General features: G+C 38.1%; 1 protein-coding gene across 1 annotated transcript in view; it reads right to left on the minus strand.

The window, feature by feature from the left end:
• Positions 1-353: 353 nt before the first annotated feature.
• The window catches only part of LOC132117082 (splicing factor, suppressor of white-apricot homolog), a 44,314-nt gene continuing 20,978 nt past the window's right edge, over positions 354-23,689 (minus strand). Inside the window, exons 4-8 of the mRNA XM_059526134.1 lie at positions 21,254-21,579; positions 12,069-12,215; positions 8,041-8,202; positions 7,206-7,278; positions 354-1,025 (exon numbers count right to left, since the gene is read on the minus strand). Coding sequence (XP_059382117.1) covers positions 960-1,025; positions 7,206-7,278; positions 8,041-8,202; positions 12,069-12,215; positions 21,254-21,579 — 774 coding nt within the window. The 3' untranslated portion in view covers positions 354-959. The remainder of the gene's footprint in view (positions 1,026-7,205; positions 7,279-8,040; positions 8,203-12,068; positions 12,216-21,253; positions 21,580-23,689) is intronic.

Genomic DNA, 23,689 nt, shown 5'->3' on the forward strand with positions numbered 1-23,689 from the left:
TACTGTATGGGTTTGGATGGGACTGACCTGCTCCAGGGATCTCTTACCAGTCCAAATGAGACCCACAGCATTGCCTCTGTGGGCTGAACCGCCATGAGATTAAAGGCTCACTTAAAATGGACCAAGATTCCCACCGTTCACTCTCGCTCTCTCCTCTCTTGAGAACCCCACTCATATGGACCTTTCAGCAGAACATGGGGCCTAATTATCATGCAGAGTGCATGCTGGGTTGCAGTATATGTGCCGACGGTCGAAAAGCCAGAGCTCGCAGGTGCAGGAAATGAAAAACAGACGGAGCAAGAGGCGAACATGACGAGATGTCGCTTGCGGAAAGTAAGTCAACCACACTCGTGTTCCATAATTCAAACTTTATTGATGGTTTTACAAAGTAGCTTCAAAATTAGGCCCATATAAACTTAGAAATGAAAAACTGAAGGCCACATATTGAAAAAAAAAAAAACCCAGCAACAACCAAGAAAGCCGATGACTTCGTATCGAAAAGAGCTCAGAGGGAAAAAAGGAGATAGGAGAGAAATAAGCAGCATTATCCTTCACAGAAGGATATAACGGTGTCCTTCTGGTAGACACAATATTACAAAGGAAAGAATGTTTTAGTTGCATCCAAGGAATTACGCCTTTAATACTTGTTGTTTTACTGCTAAAACACACAGCAGGACTGAGGCTCCACCATCTGCTGCTGTTTCGTTTTTTCTACACCTGCTTTGGTTCCACCTGCACCTTCAAAATAAAGGAGATATCCATGCCTAATGATAATCTGGAGAAGAAATACAAACTTCTAACGCAAGGTCCAAACAGGCATACAGTACATAAAGGGATAAAAGCATCCAGCTTTGTGCAGCTTGTCAGGCAAACAGCGGTCCAGTAGTTAGCCAGAAGGCTGCTGCTGCCTTGCTAGATGTTGCTGGAGATTTATCCTGTCTGGATGTGGTGAAACTCTCTCAGGAGGAGTTCGGCTGAAGGCCTTTGGAGGCAGCAAGCATTGCTCGCACTTTCACCATGAGGTCCTACAAGCAAGGAGAAATGGAGGAAAAGTTAGTACAGTATTCGTAGGGGAGCAGAGCTGGGAGAGAAACTAATCATAGTATATAAACACACAGGACAAGAAAACAGAAACACAAATCCATAAGCTTGCAGACAACTTTTTGCAATTTGAAATTCAGATTTGCTTCTGGCTTCGTATGCATGAGAATCCAACATGCTAAATATGCATACGGATGTCTAGTGGCATCCTACAGAAGAGAAGGCCATGGGCAAACAGAGCTGGATTCCTGCTCTTCAAATGCCTCCCCTCATTCTATGTGGCTCAGGTTACCTTACCCAAGGCCGGTTCCATGCTAAGGGCCCATAGGGAGAATGTGACACCAGAGAACTCACAGCTTGGCACTTGAATAAACATTTGCTTAATGAATATGCACATTAACTGGTGTCACTGATTTCATAGGAATGGAATTTTAATCAAAGAAACTCAAAACAAAAAAAGTACTTCATGAAATATTGCGGGTTCATTAGAAGTTTAGCTCTACAATGATTATTACATTCCAAAAACAGTAATATTAATTTAAAATACTAAGAAATTGTGCAAGAACATAACAGTTAAGATACAGTAAAGATACATTTCGTTCGGTTCTCTTATAATTACGCCTTTCTTTGCCACTAGCATAACATCACTTCAAAGTTCTTTAATCCTTATAAATTTGAAAGCAGCTCAACTTTGCAAATCAGTAAAATAATCTTAAGAAACAGGTGGCTGAATTGCATGGTTGTCATGGGAGCATAGTTTGCTCATTGACGTTTGCAGAATTAAAGTTGCCGCTGCCTTCCACCCCCTCGTCCAGTCGAAGGAAAGTTATTAACCCTGAATTTCCAATAAAGCCCCTGCAGAATTAATCATTACACAAAGTGGTCAAGAAAAGCACAAACAACGCAGGCAAGGACCAACGTGCCTCTAGAGAGAAGGGTTTGCTGTTATACTTCATGGGGGTGAAATCATTTTTAAAGTCGTTTTGGGTAAGTGAAACCACACAATTACATGGATGCCATTAAATAGTGTATAGAGACTGGGACTAAAACAGAGTAAATCAGGGTCTGGGTCGGGGAATCTTGCACATCACTACCCACCAGGTTTGTGCACAATTCAGAATAAACCTAAAAATGGATGGATGGATCGATGGATGGATTCCACTAGGGCTGCAAGATTAATCGAATGCGATTGTCATGCACATTTTGTTAGTAAAGCCAGTTTTTTCATGAAAGCAGTTTTATAAACAGTTAAACTTCTGTTTATTCAGCTGCAGCGATAGGCATTTCCTGGGTTTCTTCTTTGGGGCATATTTGGATTTTCAGTGCGAAAGTGTTCTCTGGTCTTCGGATGGAGATTTACTGCTAATGACAGAACCGTGCTTCTATGAAAGATATGCATGAAAATCACAGCTTCTGTCGAATCACAATTTCGATTCAATTTCAATTTCGTACAGCCCTAGATTCCACATCAGCTTCCTGTATTGTCTGACTAATTTAATTCAAATTCCCACACATACACCACTATTTGAACACATATACAGTGAGAATATTTCTCTCTAATCATAGTGTGTTGATCCAGTACATTAGAGTGACAGGACTAAGCTGGGATAAAGAGCTTTTAAAGCTTCCAACTGACCCGAGCAGATTACTGCAATGAAAGGAGGATATCTTCAGTATGATTAGAGCTCATTACGAGACCACAGCTGGCTGAAGTCTGAGGACATCTGAAAATATGGCTACCTAAGTCTACTCTAGGGGGGAAGTCGTGGCCTAATGGTTAGAGAGTCGGACTGGCAATCAAAAGGTTGTGAGTTTGAGTCTCGGGTCGGCAGGAATTGTAGGTGGGGGGAGTGCATGTACAGTTCTCTCTCCACCTTCAATACCATGACTTAGGTGCCCTTGAGCAAGGCACCGAACCCCCAACTGCTCCCCGGGCGCCGCAGCGTAAATGGCTGCCCACTGCTCTGGGTGTGTGTTCACAGTGTGTGTGTGTTATCACTGCTCTGTGTGTGTGCACTTCGGATGGGTTAAATGGGTTAAATGCAGAGCACAAATTCTGAGTATGGGTCACCATACTTGGCTGAATGTCACGTCACTTTCACTTTCACTTTCACTCTAGCTCAATGGAAACCTAAGAGATGTTGCTTTAAGACATCAAATGACCAAACAAGAGCTAGCCGTAATTGGGACTGAGAACTACTTTTTGTAGTTGGCTGGTTTCTTTGTAGCTATTTGGGTCCAGACCTCCAACCAATCTGACAGATAACCCACAATTGTACCTACAGTCGTGGCCAAAAGTTTTGAGAATTACATAAATATTGGAAATTGGAAAAGTTGCTGCTTAAGTTTTTATAATAGCAATTTGCATATACTCCAGAATGTTATGAAGAGTGATCAGATGAATTGCATAGTCCTTCTTTGCCAAATTAACTTAATCCCAAAAAAACCTTTCCACTGCATTTCATTGCTGTCATTAAAGGACCTGCTGAGATCATTTCAGTAATCGTCTTGTTAACTCAGGTGAGAATGTTGACGAGCACAAGGCTGGAGATCATTATGTCAGGCTGATTGGGTTAGAATGGCAGACTTGACATGTTAAAAGGAGGGTGATGCTTGAAATCATTGTTCTTCCATTGTTAACCATGGTGACCTGCAAAGAAACGCGTGCAGCCATCATTGCGTTGCATAAAAATGGCTTCACAGGCAAGGATATTGTGGCTACTAAGATTGCACCTAAATCAACAATTTATAGGATCATCAAGAACTTCAAGGAAAGAGGTTCAATTCTTGTAAAGAAGGCTTCAGGGCGTCCAAGAAAGTCCAGCAAGCGCCAGGATCGTCTCCTAAAGAGGATTCAGCTGCGGGAGCGGAGTGCCACCAGTGCAGAGCTTGCTCAGGAATGGCAGCAGGCAGGTGTATGCGCATCTGCACGCACAGTGAGGCGAAGACTTTTGGAAGATGGCCTGGTGTCAAGAAGGGCAGCAAAGAAGCCACTTCTCTCCAAAGAAATATCAGGGACAGATTGATCTTCTGCAGAAAGTATAGTGAATGGACTGCTGAGGACTGGGGCAAAGTCATATTCTCCGATGAAGCCCCTTTTCGATTGTTTGGGGCATCTGGAAAAAGGCTTGTCCGGAGAAGAAAAGGTGAACGCTACCATCAGTCCTGTGTCATGCCAACAGTAAAGCATCCTGACACCATTTATGTGTGGGGTTGCTTCTCATCCAAGGGAGTGGGCTCCCTCACAATTCTGCCCAAAAACACAGCCATGAATAAAGAATGGTACCAAAACACCCTCCAACAGCAACTTCTTCCAACAATCCAACAAAAGTTTAATGAAGAACAATGCATTTTCCAGCACGATGGAGCACCGTGCCATAAGGCAAAAGCGATAACTTAGTGGCTCGGGGACCAGAATGTTAAAATTTTGGGTCCATGGCCTGGAAACTCCCCAGATCTTAATCCCATTGAGAACTTGTGGTCAATCCTCAAGAGGCGGGTGGACAAACAAAAACCCACTAATTCTGACAAACTCCAAGAATTGATTATGAAAGAATGGGTTGCTATCAGTCAGGATTTGGCCCAGAAGTTGATTGAGAGCATGCCCAGTCGAATTGCAGAGGTCCTGAAAAAGAAGGGCCAACACTGCAAATACTGACTCTTTGCATAAATGTCATGTAATTGTCGATAAAAGCCTTTGAAACGTATGAAGTGTTTGTAATTATATTTCAGTACATCACAGAAACAACTGAAACAAAGATCTAAAAGCAGTTTAGCAGCAAACTTTTTGAAAACTAATATTAATGTAATTCTCAAAACTTTTGGGCACGACTGTACATCTTCAGAGTTCAGAGGATCACCCCACTTTCAGTTCAAGGAGGTTGCGCTTCAATCACCGAATCTTTTAAAAGCAATTTAGAAAACTCACATCCAATATCGCTGGCCTATATTGTAGGCCAGCTTCAGAATGGAGTCCCAGGTGTGATTTAGAAGCTTCCTCTAGTTAGTTCTCTCTGGTATCCAAAAGAGACCAATCCAAGTGATGTCTTTTCATCTCCAATCAAGTTCTCATGATGACGGTGTCCATACTTTCTTGCTAGCACTGAATGCATAGTTGTTGGTTATAGATGGTTTTGGGCTAGGAGATTTCCAGAATTCTTTAAAGGTTCCTTAAAGTTTGTTAATGTTTTTCTTCATAATTTTGTCATTTGTCATTCTCCAATATTAAGAGCCACAAGGTAAGGTGGAAAAAAACCCAGTTCTGATATATTCTCATTTTAGTTTTGTAACTATACAGTGAGGACCTTTACATGTTGTTAGTATGAAAAACACCTTTTACCCCAGAGTCACAGAGGGAGGTACACGGGAACGCAATGCTTTTTGGTTTCTTATCTTGCACACAACAACAGTAATGTGCTCATAACCTGCCAAGGTGCATTTTGCAACCCATAAACGCTTCCTAATCAAACTATCATTCACCTTCCACCCTTAACACACCACCCATGCGAAACAGTGGCAAATAAGAAAGGAGAAGCAAAATTTTAAATCATGGGGAGGACAGCACAGAGCACTAGAAAAGAAAAAGAGACTATTGTGTTCCTCAGGGAGAATCATAAACCAGCCTCCCTTGTTGTTCGTCTGACAGGCAGATCGAGGGTTTGTTAAATCCCAGGGGAGTAGTGCTAAGATCGAGAACACGCTTCCCCAGCCTTTAATGTTACAGCTTTTTTCATTTGCCGGTAATAAAAACCCCCGTCAGTCTCTACCGGGGCACCTCATGAGAGCACTTCTTCCTCTATCAATAGTAGGGATGTGCATGTCAGAGCTGGAACATTCTCCTCTGGAGGATCCGATATAGTTGTGTGAGGTAGGGCTACGGGCAAAAGATCAAACTGAGACGAGCTGATCTACCGCAGGATCCACGAGTGTTGCGTACAGCCCAGAGCTTTCGTTGCCAGGGCTAGAGTGGGAAATGGGGTCAAAGGGGCTTCCTCATGCAAGCGAAATGCAAGCATGCACAGGCATGCAGAAGTTTCTGCCGGTAATTATTTGTCAAGGTGAACCACACTTCTGTTGATTCAAGCAGCAGTGGCTGGTTTTAATAAGAACCAACTCGGTTTTTGAAAGACGTTGCCCCCTGGAAGTCCTGCCCCAGTTCTGAGGTGTCAGAAGTGATTTTATGCGCTGAGAGAAAAGGGAAGTAAACTGGGTTTCCAAAAGATCTGAAACCATGTCAAGACTGTGGACTTTTTAGTACAAAGAGGGTGAATGAAAAGGCTGTTATCCTGCTGACTTCTATTTTTGCTGAAATCCAGATGGCTGCAAGCGAAACACAGTACAGTGTACTTTGTTTATCTTCTTACATTCCATATTTCTCACATCCTCTTCTCTCTGACACAACTGCATTTTTTGAATACATATAGTAGCTACCTTTCGTCTGCTTTGTATAACAATAAGCAAAAGGAAGGAAAGCGAGCGCACTCTGCATTTCATCCTAGCTGCACAAGGCCAGAGATCATAACAGAGCTGCAGGGACTGACAGCTGCATTGAATCAGCATGCGATAGCGACAAGCTCTCTCTCCCATAAACATACATACACCTACGTACATACCCACCCTTGGCGACAGGGTCATACAACCAAATCACTATATTTCTCAGTTTCAGCACGTAAGGTTCTGCAAACAGAGACCACTGAGAATGACTGGCTCTAAATTACATACATCAAAGCTATACTAAGCATCTCCTCAGCTCTGCTACACAATTTTGGTCCATTTTCCCCTTAGGCGCTAAATTAAAACGAGAGAGGTAGCAAAAGTTGTGTTTTTTAATGTATTACAGTGTTTGCAAGGCAGCACTGTATTGATATTTCTCAAGCATTCTGGTTATATTTATTCTAAACCTTCAACCTTACAGATTAATTCAGCCCAAACAGACTTGAAAAATCTCCAATGTCCTATTTAATAAAGAGTGAATAAATAAAATACAAATAAAAAATGCAATGTCTTCATTAATATCTTTATTTGATGATATTTCTCTGCAAATATTGGCATAAATAAAACTGATTCAATTTAATTAGGCGACATACTGTAATTAATTCATTTACACATTTTAATCAAGTGAAAGCCCTAGTTTACACAAAAAGCTTTGTTGCTTAATGACATACCTGAGTGATTTTGCTTTGCACAGAAGAGACAATAGTGGAGGACACTTGCTTGTCTTTCTCCTGAGAGCCATCCCTGTTTAACAAACAAAAACAAAAAAAGAGAGAGAGTGAGACAGTGACATACAGACAGAGGGCCGCCAATTGGCACTGTTTGTGAAAAACATCTTAATACAGTATTCATGACGAATGGTGACTACGTAACCAGGGCAGACATCTCAGGCTGAAACTGAGCGACCAGAAGAAGGTCATGAAATATTCACCCAATGCCGGAAGAGACACAACAACTGCCCAAATAAAACAAAGTATAGAGAGAGGCACACAGTGGGAGGTAAAGAAGAAGCAGCAAAAACAACCGAAGACCGAGGGAGTTTAGAGCAACTTTTTGATGAAACTTGAGAAGTTGTATGAAAAAAGTCAGTCCCTGTACCCAATAACCCTTCGCAGTGTGGTGCTTTCTCTGGTTTTGAATCAAAACCTCTCCATAATGTAAAAAAATCTTGTAAAACTTATGCATTTTATGCCATGTTTTATCAAAATGTCATCATGGCTGATTTTTAGCATCTGAAGTTTTCATACTTTATTCAACAGGTAATTAGTTGTCAAATCATACATAAAATCATTATAACTTCCAAATCAAAAAGCTACAGCACAGACTGTCTTTGTGTCTTACATGCAATGCTCTAGGCAAATTAATATTACAACAAAGTGGGGGGGAAAATATGCTTGAAATCTATGATTCTGACTGAAGCGGACTGAGTTTCAGAGGGTGGGCGGCTCTCTCATGAGGTTCACATTGATTGTTTAGTAATGGGACCAGAGTGAGATGCTTTTTTACCTGGAGCTCCTCAGGCAGGTGGGGCTTGTGGCAGGGGAGGGGATTGCAGACACTCTGGCCATGGCTCCGCCTCTGTCAGGGGATGCCGAGGGCGAACAGGAGGAACCCTTAAATTGGTGTGATGACTTTGAACCCTTCTTTTTCTTCTTTTCATGAGGTGATCTGAAAAGAGATATTTAAAAAAGTTTAACTGCATTGTTTGCTACAAGAGCCACTGCCATTGCTTTGCATCAAATGACAAGTAAAATTTGAGAGGGGAACATTTTAGGTTAATACCAGCATGTTTGCCTTTATTTTTAATAAGTCTATTATGTTGTATGAAATTATTTATTCAATTATTTCTTTGAACATTATGTTTACTACAAAAAAAAAATCTATATATGTGAATCCACTCTGTATCAAATTTACTATATAAATAAAATTGTTTTGTATAACTTTATAAGATTTGGAATATTTCACACATACTAGAATTGAATTCATTGACATTCACAAATCTCTTCTTTCTTTGATCCACAGAAGATGGAAAGTCATAGGTTTAGAATAATACATAATATAAAATATAAAGTATTTCACATTTCATTAACTATTATATGAGCTAAACAAGCATTGATTCTTGTGGCTCTGTGGATGATGCAGTTAAGTGAGAGTAACTGTTTGACAGGAGATAACACTGTGAGGTCTTAAAACATGCAGACGTCCCTTCAGCAAGACCCCTGATCCAGCACTGCATCAGCGAGGTGACTGGAATAGGCCAATCACACATAACAGTCACAGCGTGTGCGCTCTCTCCAAAGAAAAAGCGCACAGTCCATATCGAGGGGCCTTTATCTACCATGCTGTCCTTTATGAATATTTTATTTGAATACCTTAGGCATGTCCTTTAGTTGGAAAAATACATTTTTAAAAGAGCACCCAACTTCAGTTAATGGGCATGGTGACCTCTAATTACCTGTGGCACTGTAGCAAAATGACAAGACATGTTTGGAGAGTGGATCAAAGCAGTCCTAGGAGACACAAAGAGGTTAAAAATGCACTGCTGCAGACGTGCCAAGAATTCCACCCCAGTAATAAACTGTTATGACTAATTGAATCAGTACAGGAAAATAGATATAAGCTAATCCTAAAAGACAGATAATCATGGCATGATTAAGATTATTTTACAGCTTATTGGACATGAGAGCAGTATGGAGATCAACAGAGACTTACGAATATATTTTTCTCCATTCATTTTCTCAAAAGGGATAAATTTTTTTTTAATAATGATAAAAAAAAAACTTTAATAAAAGTTCTAAGTAAAGAACAAAGCCATGCAGCTCTGAGATGAAACAGAAAAGCAGAAACTTTGAGTTTAAGCCAAAAATAAAACGGAAAAAGGTTAAACACTGTGCACTTAACATCTTTTATGAGGGAACAAACTACTCATTTCATAAACCACTGCGAATCATTACTTGATAATTTCTAATATTCTAAATCATATTTGTATATATTATGTATTACTAATATTTTACTTGAAACTTTATACATCATGTAAATATTATTGTTCTAATTTTTGTATATTATTCTAGTTATTACCTATATGACTTAATTTTTAAACAGTAATGACTTAATTTTATATGCAATATACACACACATATCCTTGTATGATTACAAAATTACAAGTTAATAAATTCTTAAACATTTAAAAGTATAATATACAAATGGATAGGATTATGATTTTTCTGAATAATGAGTCTTTAGAATCATGGGTAGTGTAGTGATTTACAAAGAATTAGGCTATAAAGCATTTATTTATTTATTTTTTAAATGTGACTCACTGGTTTCTACAGAAGCATATACCATCGCTTAACCCTCTGAGGTCTAAGGGTATTTTTGGGGCCTGGAGAAGTTTTGTCATGCGCTGACATTTGTGCTTTTTTAAGTTTCTTATAAACATCTAAATGGCTAAAGTCTAATATCACTGTAATCAGCACAAACTGGGCTATAATAATATGTGAGCAGCATGTATGTACATGATTGTGTTTTTGGAGAAAAAAAAATTAAATTATGCTTGGTTAGTGAAAAACTAAAAATGTTAAATCACTTGAATAAGGCCATAAAATACATAGAGAACATTGGTTCCCGGGACGTTTGAGAACTGGAGATGTAGCCTAGAATTTTCATATGGATTACTTTATCACAGAATATTTGTTTTCGGCAGCACTTGTTTAGTTTAAATGTAGACATGTCAAGCTTTCTATAGATATCTCTCTCATGTCTCTCATGAGTTAAAGTTCATTTTAATGACACGTTTGTAAATGAAGATCAGCGCAGACAAAGGCTGCAGACAGCACACCTTGTTTGTTATCTTTATTTTATAAATGCACAAAGGTTTGTGGTTTTGAAGTTATTATGTCCGTTTACAAAAAAAGTAGACCCTTTACAGATTCGATTGATGTATTGCTCTTATCTGTACGATCAACACTGAAAGTGTAATTTAAGTTCTTTTCAGTGTTATCAGGAGAAAATTCCTCATAACGCGTAGACACGTTAATCGACTTCAGAGGGTTAACCATGTGGCTGGTCTGTCTTGAAAGATTTACATATTTTGTAAAGATATATGTTCCTGAAGAGAATAAATTATATTTTACTTCCGTAACCCAACCGTTATGCTATATTTCCAAGACAACAGCTGCTGCCTAGTCCAAGACAGGCACTCAATCTTCCTATGCTTGCATGTAAGCGAGCTTCTGCATCTAAGATGCTTCTATCATCACTCTAACAAACCAAACCTCACTAAAACCCTGTAAGTGATCCAACCATCCATCTCTCCCTCTCAATTCTTCCCTCAGTTCAAACCAGAAAGGTTTGAGGGTGTAATAAAAAAAAGATGCTGAACTTTTTATCTTTTGTAGGAGATGTGTAAAAAGTTTGTCTTTGCAACCTCCTCTGCAGCAGAATATGAAGAAACGTCTCAGCTCAGCTCAGCTTTAAAGAGCACTGGAGAGAGTGGGCTGCCCAGATAAAAACCAATGACATAAAAGCCGGGTGAGATCTGAAAAGTCACCATGACTGTCTCTTTTTGTGGTCTTTTAGAAGGTAGAGGAAATGAAAGGGAGGCTAGTGTGATGATAGCAGTGTCATGGAGTGGAGTCTCACAGGACTCCTCAATAGAAGGATTACAGTAAATGAAAAGATCATGCCTGCTGCAGACTCTGAGGAAACACCAGGAAAGCACCTTTTAGCCACTGTGAACAGCAGCATGTATGCTGACAATCAGCCAAACTGCTCCTTGTGATGATATACAGCCAGAGGGTTTCAAATGAGGCCATATCACAGCTGCCGTTATAAAACATGTTCTTCCTGATTCACAGCAGTTTGCCACTGTAAATCTGTACATTAAAAATTAAATATATGGCATATTTTTGTATATGTAGACCACTGTTCAAAAGTTTGTGATTGGTAAATTTTTCTAAAATGCATTTTAGTCTCCTATGCTCACAATAACTGCTTTTATTTGACCCAAAATGGTAAAAAACAGGAAGACTGTTAAATGTAATTACAATTTAAAATATGTGTTAAGACATTTTCAGCAGTCATTATTCCAGTCTTCACGTGCACATAACTTTCAGAATTCAAGCTAATATTCAAATTTGGTGCTCAAGAAATATTTCTTATTATTGTTATTCTTCTTCTTATTATTATTATTATTACCATTACATCAGTGTATTATCCTTGTTGAAAACAGTTGTGCTCCTTAATATTTTTGTGGAAACCATGATACATGATACCATGATATTTTGAGGATTTGTTTTCATGAATAGAAAGTACAAAAGAACAGTATTTATTTGAAATCTAAAAATCTAAATGTAACATTATACATGTCTCTAATGATACGTTTCAATTTAATGCATCCTTGCTAAAGTATTTTCTTACTGAATAAAGACCCCCAAACTTTTATATAAAAAAATATGTATATTTTTTGTCACAGCAAAAAAAAAAAAAAAAAAAAATTCTATTTTAGACCTGATGTGAGCTAAGTGCCACCCCACCTTGATCTGGAGCGCTTCCTGCCCAGTGCTGGGTTGCTGCCAAGGCGGAAGGTGCTTTGGCCGTAGCTAACCTTCTCTCGCTCATCACGCTTTCTGTCCGAAGAGTGAGCTCGTCTGTGTCTACGGCTGGGCGAATGAGACTGGGACCTGAGAGAGGAGAAAGAGAAAAAGAGATTGAAAGGAAAGAAACATAATCAACTTAGAAGCATTGCTCAAGAAATCAACACACAGGTTAAACTACTTGATGCTATTAAATTAACTGACAGTTGATGATGATCCATTGATCTTTGCTCTCTATTACCTCTTTAAAACCTTTTTGACAGATGAAGAAAGTTCTAAAAATAAGTAACGGAAGAGTTGAGGTCTTGAACATTGATGGAAGGTTATTATTGCAAACATAAGATAAAGTAAAATATTAAATTACTTAAAAAAAAAAAATGTCTGAAATAAATAAAGCAACATTTTGTGTGGATGACATTAAAACCATGAAATACATTAAACATGCATCAAGTGTTTTTTTTTTTCCGGGTTCTCACACATAATATGTCCTGTTAGTATGTGGCATAAATCACTGAAATAGCTGTCACATTTTTATCTATGACAGTCCTAGACTTATGTGCCATACACAGCAGACATCACTGTAAACATTACAAAGACATTGAAGAAATGTCATGGACCTGGAATATTTGGGCAAATCAGTGAGCATTGTTCTCCAGTGCAAGCCATCTGGGACTGACACTACACCTGAGTGGATCTCAAATGGCGAATCATAAATGTCGAGAATGACGGCAGTTACAGTTGTAAATGAAGCAGCAATTGGCACATTTATAGTAGATTTCACTGACAGCAGCACTGCAATATACTGCAATGCTGTGACTTTGACATAAAACTCAGAGTAAAAATACAAACACCTTGTGAAACTTCTCTCCAAAATATATAAAACATCAACTCCATTCAGTTTCAATAAGAATTATGTATTTGATTCATTGCAGGGCATGGCTACATAATTTTTTCAATGTTCAATAACAGTACAAAACAAAAGCCTCACTGATCCTGGAAAATGCTCGTGATGTTGATGAACACATTCCAGTAACAAAACGGATGGGCTGTTATTAAGAGTTGTGCGTAGGTTGAAATGTAATCATATGTGTATATACCCACTCAGAAGGATAATGAGAATTAAAATAAATATATCATATGCAGGTACACTTCAGACAAGTAGAGCAACGAAAATGTGGGGGTCAGGAACAGGCAGAGAGAGAGAAAAACATATATTTATACACACAGGAAAAAGAAAGTAAACAGATATTAAATCTTATCATTAATAATCTACTGCAGGGGTGTCAAAGATATTATCTGATGAAGAGGAAAGTTTTTTTTTTTTACACCAACCATAATACATTTGCATCCATTTATTATAATTGTGTCCAGTGTGAATTAAAATTTTCTTTTCTTTTTCCGCTACACTGAACAAATATACTCATTAAGGATAAATGTGCGGATGGTTCCTGGTGTTGACGCACCGACTGGAGATGAGATGTCAGGTGTCAGGAGGCAGCAAATAAAAACGAGTGAGCAGCTTTAAACAATGTATTTAAATCTTGTATTATTACCAGTAACAAAATTAGAGGCATAACACTGGTCATGTTTGATGTCAGAAAACACTTTTGGAGTCACCGACTGAGATATGGGCTTGTTGTTAAAGAAGGCTATAATAAAAAACAACAGCCTCATGGTTTGTGGTAGAAATGTATGATATTATCGGACCAATATCGGAATCGGACGATAAAGGCTTTAAATGTCAATATCGGCATCTGCCCGATTTATGAAAAATTATGCCGATATCTTGCCGATAAGAGGAACACATTAACTCACATGTGCTCAGGGTGTGCTAGCAAATAGATCATGTCAGTATTTGGTGTACACAGAGTAAACAGTAATAGCACGTGCAGCAGCAGCCTCCCCCGGGTCCTAATGCCCGCTCAGTAAGGAATTTTAATTCTGTAGGGGGCGCTGTTGGTCTACTTCTAATAAAAATATTTAGAATGTGTTTTGATTTAAAGGTCAGAAGCTATAGCTTATATGAAAAAAAAGTCACAAACATGACACTTAAATTAAATAGTTATTCATACAGTGCCCTCCATAAGTATTGGAACAGTAAAGACAAAATTGCTTTCTCTGCTGTGGAGTCAAGACATTTCCAAATATGATTAAAATATGAATATGAGACAAAACTACAGAATGTCAAAATTTGTTATTAGGTCTTTCAACACGTTTTACCAAATAAAAAGGACAGCACTTTTAGAGTTCTTCCCACTATTTGATGTGAGCATAAGTATTGGAACAGTTGAATTTAAGGCAGATGTAAAAGATTAAAAGCTAATATTTAGTTGCAGATCCCTTGCATGCAATCAGAGCTGAGTCTTTAACCCATAGACATCACCAGACTCTTGGTCTTGTGCTTTGAAATGCTTTTCCCCAGCCTTTAATGCAGCCAATTCCAACTGTTGCTTGTTTTAGGGAGTTTCTGCCTTTAGTCTCCTCTTCAGCTGGAGAAATTAAAGTTCAATCTGATTTAAACCAGGAGATTGATTTGGGCAATCTAAGACTTTACATTTCTTTGCCCTGGTAAAATCCTTGACTGAACTGGCAGGGTGTTTTTGGCTCATTGTCCTGATCCAATATGAAGTGCTTTCTAATGAGTTTTGTGGCATTTTCTTGAATACTGGTAGCCAAGATGATTTTGTACCCTTCCAAATTCATTCTGCTACTGCCATCATACATCATGTCATCATTAAAATTAAGATGTCCTGCTCTAGAGACAACCATGCATGCCCATGCCATGACACCACCTCCACCAAGCTATACCGATGAGGTTGTATGCTCAGGATCATTTGCAGTTCCCTTTTTTCTCCACACTTTAGGTTTCCAATCATTTAGATAAAGAATAATCTTCGTCTCATCGGTCCATCAAGTCCAAAACTCTACTGGCTCACATTTGTGAAGAATCTTGCCTTTCTATTTTTGGTGCTGATCAGAGGTTTGCATCTTGCTGTGTAGCTTCTGTAATTCTGTGTCCAATTCTCCTGCGGACTGTAGATTGACAGAGCATCACCCCAGCTTTCTGGAGGTTGTTGGTGATTTTATAGACATGTATTTTAGGGTTCATTTTCACAGCTTTTATGATTTGTCGGTCATCAACTACTGTTGTTTTTCTCAGCTGATCAGGTCGTTGTTGTCGCCGGTAGTTTCCAAACTCTTTATTTCTCCATGCCCTATAGTTCTAAGTTGGTTTCATCGTCTTCATCCTGGTTTGTGTGTGTCATCATCGAATGCAAGACTTAGAATGCAGAAGCAATGATATAACTGATAAGACAAATTCCTTGCTTTTAATATCTGTAGAATTAATGCAACAGGATGAAGCAGCTTATACTATTCCAATACTTATGCTCACATCAGATAGAGATATGAAACTATAAAAATGCTGATCTTATAGCTGGTAAAACATCTTTGTGTTGATTCACCCAATAACAAAATGTGACATTCTGTAGTTTTGTCTCATATTCATCTTTTATTCATATTTACAGATTTCTTGACTATACACCAAACAGAGTAATTTTGTCTTTACTGTTCCAATACTTAATGAGGGCACTGTATACAGATTTATTTATTATGTGTAATCATGTGTAATATTGTAATACAGTGTGTTAGATTTTTAAACAAATAATCTCTGAAGATAGCTCTAAAAGATTTTCAGAATTTTTTCAACTCTTTTGCTTTAGGCCATTTACAAATGTTGAGTCATAAAATACAATGTTAAGGTTACCACTGCGTCTTTCTAGGAAAAACAATGCGGTGATTAATATATAGTTTATTTTGTTATTTTCAAATCTTCGATGTATTGTAATTATAAAAGGACTTCATTGTTGATTATTTAATTCTAACAAAGAAATTCTTGTTAAAAACGAACCAAAGTACATATCAGTATCAGCATCGGATATCGCCACGTCAATCTCCAATGACTTATGATCAAGAACGCATGCAGCTTGTAAATGAAGCTTGAACATGAAAATGAAGAATAATAAAGAAGTCTTCTTTATTATTAAAACAGCAAATTATATGAAAATTAGCATAAAATAATATATATTTCTTTAACTTTGTTGTTTTCTCGATATAGATACATGGAACAGTCTTTGTCATCGATTGTAACCCATTCTTTGTACAATAAATAATAAAAAGAATAACAACCTGAGTAAACTGCAGAAAGAACAAGCTGAGCTCAACATGCCCCAACATTGCTTAGTTCTGGTGAGTTGTGCTAAACTTCAAATCCAATTTCTTTAGACATTGTTTTTTGGGTAACAGTCCTTGGACATAAACGCACTCGTCCAAACGCAGCTGGTTAAAACTTTAAATAATTCATTGCTTGTAACAGCAAATCATCATTATTATAATTTTACTATTTGTAAGGCTACACTTATAATAACAACCTTTTGCAAAGTGCAACATAAGTGGCTTTTTTCTGATTTGGGTTTTTCAAAGTGCAACATAAAAAGGGAACATCAGGCTAGCCTATAGTCTGTACAATGTTATATTCCGCATCCGCACTCATTATCTCAGGTCATCTGAGGACTAATGGGAAAGGGCAACACTGGAAGGCCATGATGGGGCTGTACACGATGAGAAATTAACTCGGAAGTGAGACGATCTGGATTAGATGGAGATGGGATTGTCATCTTAATGCAGACGCTGCAGTCTGCACAGCGGTGCAAAGCCTATGAAGTAAGCGGATGAACTGCAGTTCAATAACAGGAATAAGAAAACCACCAGGGATAGAAAGATTTCTCTTACAGCTCTTAGCTGGAGAACATGGCTAAAGCCAAGGCGATATCTACAGAGCCCCACAGGGGCTCAGCCAAACTAGATTAGTAGTCTAAGAAGAGCTTCTGCCCAAAAACTCATCTCAATCTTTCTCTTGCACAGACACAAGATTTATTCTACAAATCTATATAAATATATATAAATCTCTCTCTCTCCATAAGTGTATATAAATATATACACACACATAGAGAAAGAAAGGGAGAGAGAACGAGGCCATTCCTTATCTTGTATTAGAGGAAGCGGTTTTACTCCTTTCGATATTTCACCTACCAAGTTCGTCTGACTTATAGCCACACTTTTTGCCCTTGTTTGGTAAGTTTTAATGGAAATTTAACCAAGGAAAAGAGCCAGAGATTGTGAAAGATGGAGAGAGAGAGAGAGAGAGAGAGAGAGAGAGAAGAAAGCGAGGCCCTTTACACATTGTAAGTGATTTAAATGCTGGGGCCAAAATGATTTAATCTCCAGAAATTATATTACGGCGTGTCAGGACGGGCATGATGAGGGGACTGTAATTACTGCAACTTCAGCAGCGGATAATGACAAATCGGCCTTGAGTTCCAATAAAGAGGAAGAATAAAAAAAACGAGGGCGGTGGAGGGGTGAACAAAGTTTAGAGGTGGGGTATTGCATCCTTGCCTCAGTTTCTGGGAATAAAACTTTTGACAAGCCACTCTCCCCACACGTATTTATACACAGTAAAAAAGGTTGTTTTTTTTTTTAAACCCAACCGTTGGGTTACACATATTGGGTCAATGTGTTGGGTTATCTTAAAATTTGTTGGGTCATTTTTTTCCGACGTTGGGTTAAATATGTTTCCCGCTTCACTCCGGTTCAAATTTTTAATGGTCCAGTCAGCGACTCAGCTCGGACATCAGCGGCAGCCTGCATGATTATGAAGGGTAAGTAACTGTTAATATAATCTTATGATTTATATAACTGTTGTAACATTAAGTAACGTGTCTGATACGTTAGTTATTATTTTTTTATACGTTAAAAAAGTTTTTATTCCCTTTAGTCCGTTTTTTTTCCCCCAGAGAGGAATCCTATTCCTGTTTGTTCGCCAGCATTAATACATTAAAAGATTAGCTGCAAAACTTTTAGACAAGTATTACTTAAAGTTGATAAAAATGTCTGGTGAAATGTGAAAGTTTGACGAAATCATTAGAATTAAGCTAGAAAAGCCGCACGGACCATTTATCAGATCGGACCAGTGAAAGAAGCTGCTCGAGCGACCAAGCTGAGCTCACACATCAGTCATCCAACAGACAACAGACTCCGCGAGAATCGTTTGAATGAACCTGCAATTTTCGGTTATAAAAGTTCAAAACTCAGACGAAAGAAAAGTGCGCAGTCCTGAGGCAATCCGCTCTTTCAGCAGAAATTTTTACCAGTGTCCCAAATTTACATAACGTTAACGTTACTCCTACAGCCAACCTTTAAGAGGGGAGCGTAAAACAGAAGCCATATTCGTCTTAGCGCAGCAGCACTAATTAATTGTACAGTAATAGTGTTTTTATGGTTTATTCATATTGAATATTGTTATGCATCTATCAGAATACCCTATAATTACAGCAATTTCTCTTATGAAGCTAGATTAATTGACATGTTTTTTAAATGTGTTGTACTAAATGTGTTTATACTTATGTTTTTAGTCAATGGACTTTTTTCGTGAAGGAAAAATTGCAACAATAGAATTTCTGCCTGTTAATTGAAACATTTCAAGGTAAGTAACCTATTTAATTAATACATAAGTTTTCAATTTTACTTAGACCTATGACTTCCAAAAATTATGAAAAAAGACAAATGAGGTGAAATAAGTGTATTGTTGCATGCCGTCCAACAAAGCTTCCTTTCATTTACAGTGTACTTTTGTTCCTCCCTACAAGTCCAAATCAGTTAAAGGGGAAAGGGTGGTAAAATTTACTCACATTAGCCGCAAATATTGCCACAAATTTTCTGGAGGGAGTAAAAAATGGTTTAGTCTGTCTCTTAGTGCAAATGATAGTAGATCCCCACAAAGACTGTAAAAATTTAAACTGTAAGCTTAGTTTTTTTTAACTTGTGCTTTCTCTGTACTTTTGAAAAGGCCTTCGTGAAGAAATTGTCTTTAAAACCCTTCCTGCTGTCTGCACCATACCACACAAATGGAAAAATGGTGTGCACATCATACACGGAAATGAAGCGGTCCTTCATTAACATTCAATCTGTAATTAAAAGCAACACTTAAAATTACAGTGCCCTGTGTAATCAAGTCACCTTTATTTATTTTGTATAAGACACACGTTGTACAATACAAATCGTTCCAAGAAGATATTTTGAAAAAAAAAAATGACAGAATTTTAATTTATGGGTGAATTAACACTTTAACCAATTTAAATTCGCTATAGCTTTTAACTAATTTAAATTCACTCATTTGTAAAGTGAGTGTATCAATGAAATATCATCACAATGCATGTTAACTGAACTTTTTTTTTTTTAATTCTTTTAAGGTTGGCACTAATTAGTGCTGTACTTGAATCATGAGACAAGCCAGAATCTACATGTCCTGGTGCTTGCTGACAAGGAAAACTCCTCCCAAGATTTTATTTTAAACGGGGAGGCGATGGAACAGAAGAAGATACTACAAGCAGTCGATCTGTGTTTCAAACTTTTCTTTGTATATGACATCTACTACCTAAAGCCCTTTGCTCCCATTTGAGAGTTTTTGGAACACACAGTCTTTAATAGTTTCTTCTGCACACTGTCTCCTCTTTAAAAACTTTGTATTTTGTAATCAATAAAAAACTTTTTTATTTTGTTGATCATCAGTAGGTCCAGCAGCTGGTATATTTGTATTACTTGATTTTATGATAATTTTTTGTTTTATTATTATATGTTAGGTTCATTTTATTTGAAAGTCGTAATATTTGCCAAGTATGGTAACCCATATTCGGAATTGGTTCTCTGCATTTAACCCATCCAAGTGCACACACACACACAGCAGTGAGAAGTGAACACACCCCCTGAGCATTGTGCAGCTATAGATCCAGCGCCCGGGGAGCAACTGGGGGTTCAGTGCCTTGCTCAAGGGGACTTCAGCCATGGGTATTGAGGGTGGAAGAGAGCGCTGTTCATTCACTCCCTCCACCTACAACTCCTGCCAGCACCAAGACACAAACCTGCGACCTTCGGGTTACAAGTACAACTCTCTAACCATTAGGCCACAGCTGTGAACTGTATTTGCACGTTTGTGTGTTTTGATATGAATATGAATTGACACATTTGTACATCTTAAAAATGTCAGTTGTATTTTTACACATTCTTGTACATTTAAATAAAATATTTTAAAATATATTTGTAAATGTGTTATTTGCATATTAAAATAAAATCTGTAATTTATAACAAAGTAGTTTCAAAATATGGTTGTATTAAGTAATTTTTAATAAAAATACTGATGTTAATTAATATAAATAATTAACTCAACTGTTGGGTAACTTTTAACCCAACAGGATTTTAACCCAATGGGTTGGGTTGAAATAACCCATAGATGGGAAGGTGCTATACCAACCCATAGTTGGGTTACAGGTTGGGTTATTTTTAACCCAACATTTTGTAGTGTGTAGATGCAGAAAAAAGTATGTGACCCCTTGGACTATTACTATTGATCTCTGCATATAGAGGTCATTAAAAGTCACAATTACTCCTAAATTCTTCCAGATATTCCTATCTGAAAATGAGCTGAAATTACAGGAATCATTTGGTGCACATTGAGACCCTTATTTTAGAGAGTTCACTCAAAAATTAAACGCTATTACCATTTTCCAAACCTCATATTGTGCCAAACCTGTATAGGAAAACATGGGTGTCAAATTAAAATTTTCATGCTTTTTCCACCCTGCACTGAATGTTTACAGTAGTTTTCAATAAGAAAACGCGTCATTGTTTGTTTTATTTGTCCAAGCAGATCTGAAGTTGTGATTTTGTTGAAGATTAGATCACATTTTACAAACACTTTACAACCACAGAAATCCAAGTTCACCCAAGGGTTCATGTACCTTTTCCTGTAAATTTATTTCTAAGTTTAAGAAGTGACATTTTCAAATGATTCATTTCAACTTTTAAGCCCTAAAACCACATTTTACATTTAACTTAAAAGGCTACTTAGATTAACACATTTTTGGATGGATAAGGTGGAAAAGGCAGTTTAAAAATATAATTACATTTCAGTAAATGTAGCCCTGGGTACATGCCATTAGAAATTAACAAGCTCTTTCTTAACAGTTTAAATCGTTCCTGGAAATATGTCACAACTCCCAAGCCATTACCTTGATCTCCTGTAGGTGCTGTAGGCACTGGGCAAAGAGTGCTTGGTTTTGGATTTGGATCTGGAGCGCGAGCGGGACCTGGACCGAGACCTTTTCCTATGTTTCTTCTTGCTCTTATCCAGTTCTCGATCCCAATCCCTACCACGATCCCTATCCCGATCCCTTTCAGGCCCACGGGACGAAGACAAGGAGGAAGACGTGGTCACATGAGAAGCATGGGTGTTTGCACTCCTTGATAGTGCGCTTTCCAGAGGCTGGTAGTCAAAGCCTGGTATACGAGATGTTTGTTGAGGGATGCTGCTCATGGGAAGGGTGGACACCAATGGCTGTAAAGACACAACAACAAAAAAGAGGGATTAGACACACAAGACCTGAAGCGCATCTTAGACAGGCACATGAAAGAAAACTGCCATTTTAATGAGCAAAATCCAATCAGGCTGCATTCTCTGGACACAATTACTACACATTTGAGATGAAAGGTGTTCCCAATAGCTTTCTAAATTTGCGCATCTGCCCCAATCAATAGAGCCCCAACTGGCTTTGAGCAGTCTCGGGGACCGTATCCAATTTAAAAAGGTTTTTTGCCATCAGTGTATGTCTCCATGTGAAAGGAAGCAATGTTACTATGTATGTGGATGGCTCCCCAGTGCCTGTGTCTTTTTTATCCCTGGTCCTAATAACTCCACTTCATTCCTTCCACCCCAGAAATAGCGCTAATTAAAAATACTGGTTGTTTCGCAGCATAATATGGGTCTGGCAGAAACATAATTGGCCATTCTCTTCTGTCGTAATCACTTCAATATGTGTCTGTCTGGTTAAATGAGATCCCCTCTGCTGTTGGATTCACATCAGAAATAAAATTTCATCAATCAACCCTGCAGCTCACGCCGTCGAAACCACATCTGCGGGTCTCGGTTCATCACACACGAGGAAATAAAAAGTCCATTTTATCACGAGGCAGAAAAGGCATTGGACTCAATAAAGTCAGACTTGAAATCTAAGGGCTACAGGTCATATAATAAAGCTCTGGAGAGCTTAAATGGAACCAGGACGCAATTTCATCCAGAAGTATTTTTAGACGTGTCCCAATTAATCTAGAAATAGTGTTTTTCTCTTTCTATCTAGCATGGGAACGTCTCTTATGTAAAAGATACTGCTGCTCAGGGCAAAAGGATGTTGGAGTAGGTGCTGTAGATGGAAGATTAGAAAAGTGCATTCAATTTGATTAATCTCTAGCTGAAGTTACATAATGGGACGCAGGGTTGGGTTTGATTTCAGGGGTTTTGGGTTGACATTTGGCTAGATAAACTCCAAAGGAGAGCGTGGCACAAGTGTCCGGTCTCTCACGTCTGTTATCAAGAGATAGGGACAAAGTGCCCTCCAAAATATCAAGCTTGCTAGAGCCCATGTAATCAGGTATGTGTATATTTTTTACATTTTCTAAAAATATATATATATATAATAATAATAATAATAAAAAGTTTGCCAGAGCATTGCTATATAGTTTTTAGGATGTTGCTTTCTGGGTGAAGTCAGATGAGATCAGCCTCAAGTTTATGTTTTGGTCAATAGTTATGGCTTGGGTGCCACAATCAACATGGATTTGTAAGGGTTTTCTGAACAATTTTATTGTATTAGCGCAATACCACATGATTGGAGCACAAACTTTGTAGGAAAAACTGTGCATGATGACTTAAGGAGTTTAATACTTAGGGTGAGGGGTTTGTTAAATCCATAACCCAAGGTATGAGCAATAGTGACGCATTGCCTTTTAAGTACTACTAAGTACCCACCTTCAGAGAAGAGCTGAGAATGCCAGGTCAGCAAAGTTAGAGAGCTTAGTCATCGCGCATGTTAATAAGGAAAAAGTGTTCATCCAAATCCCTACAGTATAAAAAACAGCTGCTGTTCCGCTATTGGAACTCTAAGAAATTCAAGTGAAAGGGAGAGAGCGAGGAAGATTGAGTGTGAGAGAAAGGTTGAAGTGCTAGTGGGAGACAAACGACAAGGTCTAACCTTTCATTTCTTTCATAAATGTTTTCATTTGGTCCTTCACACACAAACATGGTACAAATCGTAATCTGAAGATTGTATTTGTCATCTATCGATCTATAAATATGTCAAACACTGTTTGTTTAACCTGAGACTGGGACTAAAGCAAAAGAGCCTGAGTAAAGAAACAGTCTGTGAGTGGTACTTTGCTCCCAAAGCTTTAGGGATTAATCGCATCCTTACTTGCTCAATAAAGACACTTGGGAATATGAGTGCAAAACTATCTCCTCTTTTAGAAGTATATTGGTTACTTAAAGGGAGAAACACACACACACACACACACACACACACACACACACACACACACACACACACACACACACGTAGGTACATACCTACCCATCTACTGTTTTAGATTTCCCCCAAACACTGACTGCACAGGGC

Source organism: Carassius carassius, chromosome 36 (assembly GCF_963082965.1).
Source record: "Carassius carassius chromosome 36, fCarCar2.1, whole genome shotgun sequence".
NCBI lineage: Eukaryota > Metazoa > Chordata > Actinopteri > Cypriniformes > Cyprinidae > Carassius > Carassius carassius.